Source organism: Macrobrachium nipponense, chromosome 32 (assembly GCF_015104395.2).
Source record: "Macrobrachium nipponense isolate FS-2020 chromosome 32, ASM1510439v2, whole genome shotgun sequence".
NCBI lineage: Eukaryota > Metazoa > Arthropoda > Malacostraca > Decapoda > Palaemonidae > Macrobrachium > Macrobrachium nipponense.
Genome location: NC_061094.1, coordinates 49938291 through 49940790, shown reverse-complemented (window position 1 = coordinate 49940790; position 2500 = coordinate 49938291). Strand labels below are relative to the sequence as shown.

The 2500-nt window shown below is 37.0% G+C and overlaps 1 protein-coding gene across 1 annotated transcript in view; it reads right to left on the bottom strand.

Annotated features, from left to right (window-relative positions):
- The window catches only part of LOC135207426 (uncharacterized protein DDB_G0271670-like), an 87384-nt gene that overhangs the window by 77219 nt on the left and 7665 nt on the right, over window positions 1-2500 (bottom strand). The window contains exons 2-3 of the mRNA XM_064239151.1: window positions 1670-2014; window positions 840-1036 (exon numbers count right to left, since the gene is read on the bottom strand). Coding sequence (XP_064095221.1) covers window positions 840-1036; window positions 1670-2014 — 542 coding nt within the window. The remainder of the gene's footprint in view (window positions 1-839; window positions 1037-1669; window positions 2015-2500) is intronic.

The following is a 2500-nucleotide window of genomic DNA, read 5'->3' as shown; positions in this document are numbered from 1 at the left end:
CATTCAATCATAGATTTAGTCGGCGTAAACCTAGTGCAACCTCCAGCCTTTTTTACTGCTTCAGAAACCATGATGATTGTGTGTGAGAGAGAGAGAGAGAGAGAGAGAGAGGAGAAACAAGCGAATGAATGAATGCTATGCATGTAAAGTTCTTTACTCATGTTATTCTATAAACCTGTTCATACAACTTTGTTCCCCATTACAGACACATGTATCCATAAACGAACAGAATATGTACATATCACATTCACAGTACCTACATCAAAATCATGTTTGTCTTAAAACAATCTTGTGCGTATATGTTTCCAAATAAAAAGGTATATAAATTTTTCCATAAAACCGAGTTGGGTAGGCTGTCTACTATTTTTTTATTCTATTTTATTTATTTATTTTTTGCTAGTAGCTCTAATACGAAAGAATGCATAAAACGTAATGAATGTTAAGAACGGAACACAATTTCTCAATAAACATCTTTTATGCATTTTAATTATTCATTATTCAAAATCCACTAAGTTAATACGAAATTTATCTCCAGTAACAAATGCTTTCAGGAATGAAGAACATACAAACATCAAAGTACACTCAGTGAAATCTTAAATATAGAATATGTTTACATATGTACGCATGTGTATGTATGAATGTAAGTATATATAATGTACTGTAGATAAGTTTGTGTGTACATACATATGAAAAAAAATCTGTAGAAATGCCTTAATACAGCTATAAGCGTTGAGGAAATTTTTCCTCATATTATCAGTTTGAGGGGGAATTAGGCACTCATATCCTCGTCTGATTGTCCCTAACTCAAATCTTCATAGTTAGCAGAAGAATTTCCTCACTTTGGTAACGCTGCTACAGACGGACTTTGCCTTGTAAGGGCAGAGACCGTCGGGCTCTGCCTAATATGAGCCTGAAAGGATACAATCATCTGGTAACATGGCTTCAGAAGCGAGAGAAATACAAACAGCGGGCAGTGTCTGCCGGGCTCTGCTCGACAGTGTGGACAGGGCCTAAGAGTTGAGCCAGTGGATGATACCTGAGTGAGAGGGACTTATTCATATCAAACTGTATTGGTTACCGAAAATGAATATCTACCTACATCGAGAGTGAGAGAGAGAGAGAGAGTGGAGGCCACCACATGGTGCAAAAACAAAGAATTGTTTTATATAAGTGTTATATTTGAGTTTTAATTGCTCTGAAACTTCAGTTTGCTACAAGTATTTGTACTATAAACTATTTTAGAAAGGAGACAAAGACATTCATTTTATAGCACAAGCTGGCAGAGAAAGTAGCCAGAATTACCACTTCAACATAATGTTTATTTTGATCTGTGGAGCAGCAAAACCCTAACGTATCTTGAAAATAAGAAAATAAAGGAAACGGAGTTTTAATGTACTCTGTAAATTAGGCTTGATAGTGATCTTATAAAGCCATAATTTTGCGTTGGTTTCTCTTTCAATGGATATTAAAAAAAAAACTTTGGCAAAAAAATCTCCATGATTAGTGCATAACAAACACCTTCCGAGTTTTCAATGTTTTGAAAGTAATTATAACGAAAAGCTGTAGATATGGCTGTATTATAACAGAAAAATATCCATGAAGACATCGTAGACTTGCTGATATTTAACCTAAAGAACTATAAGATTTCCAAGCTATCAAGTGTCATTACTCTAGTATATTTACTTAAAAACCCAGCAGAAAAGGATGCGTTGGACGTGAAAGCTCCCTCATAAAAGGATGTGTTGGGCGTGAAAGCTCCCTCATAAAAGGATGTGGGTTTGAAAGCTCCCTCATAAAAGGATGTGTTGAGCGTGAAAGCTCCCTTATAAAAGGATGTGTTGGGCGTGAAAGCTCCCTTATAAAAGGATGTGAGCTTGTAAGCTCCCTCATAAAAGGATGTGTTGGGCGCGAAAGCTCCCTCATAAAAGGATGTGTTGGGCGCGAAAGCTCCCTCATAAAAGGATGTGTTGGGCGTGAAAGCTCCCTCATGAAAGGATGTGAGCTTGAAAGCTCCCTCATAAAAGGATGTGTTGGGCGTGAAAGTTCATTTATAAAAAGATGTGTTAGGCGTGAAAGCTTCCTCATAAAAGGATGTGTTGGGCGTGAAAGCTCCATCATAAAAGGATGTGTTGGGCGTGAAAGCTCCCTCATAAAAGGATGTGTTGGGCGTGAAAGCTCCCTCATATCGAGTCATAATATCTAACTGCTTTGGAGATAAAGAGCAGTACATAAAATAACAGGTCTGTTGTTGACAGACAAACTTGATTTACCACCTAAACAATGTGTGCCTAATAAATTTTCTCTGGTGCGTTTATAACAGCAAAATCATTTTTCAGAGACAACACCATTCCCTAATAGCTGGTATTTACATCCAGTTATGTAAAGTTACATCACCCCACAATTAGTGGAAGAGTTTAGGAACCAACTGCTCGGATTTAAAGATAATTACATTACGCTGCAACGTTGGCTACAGCACCTCATTCGGTAACTGACTTAACTG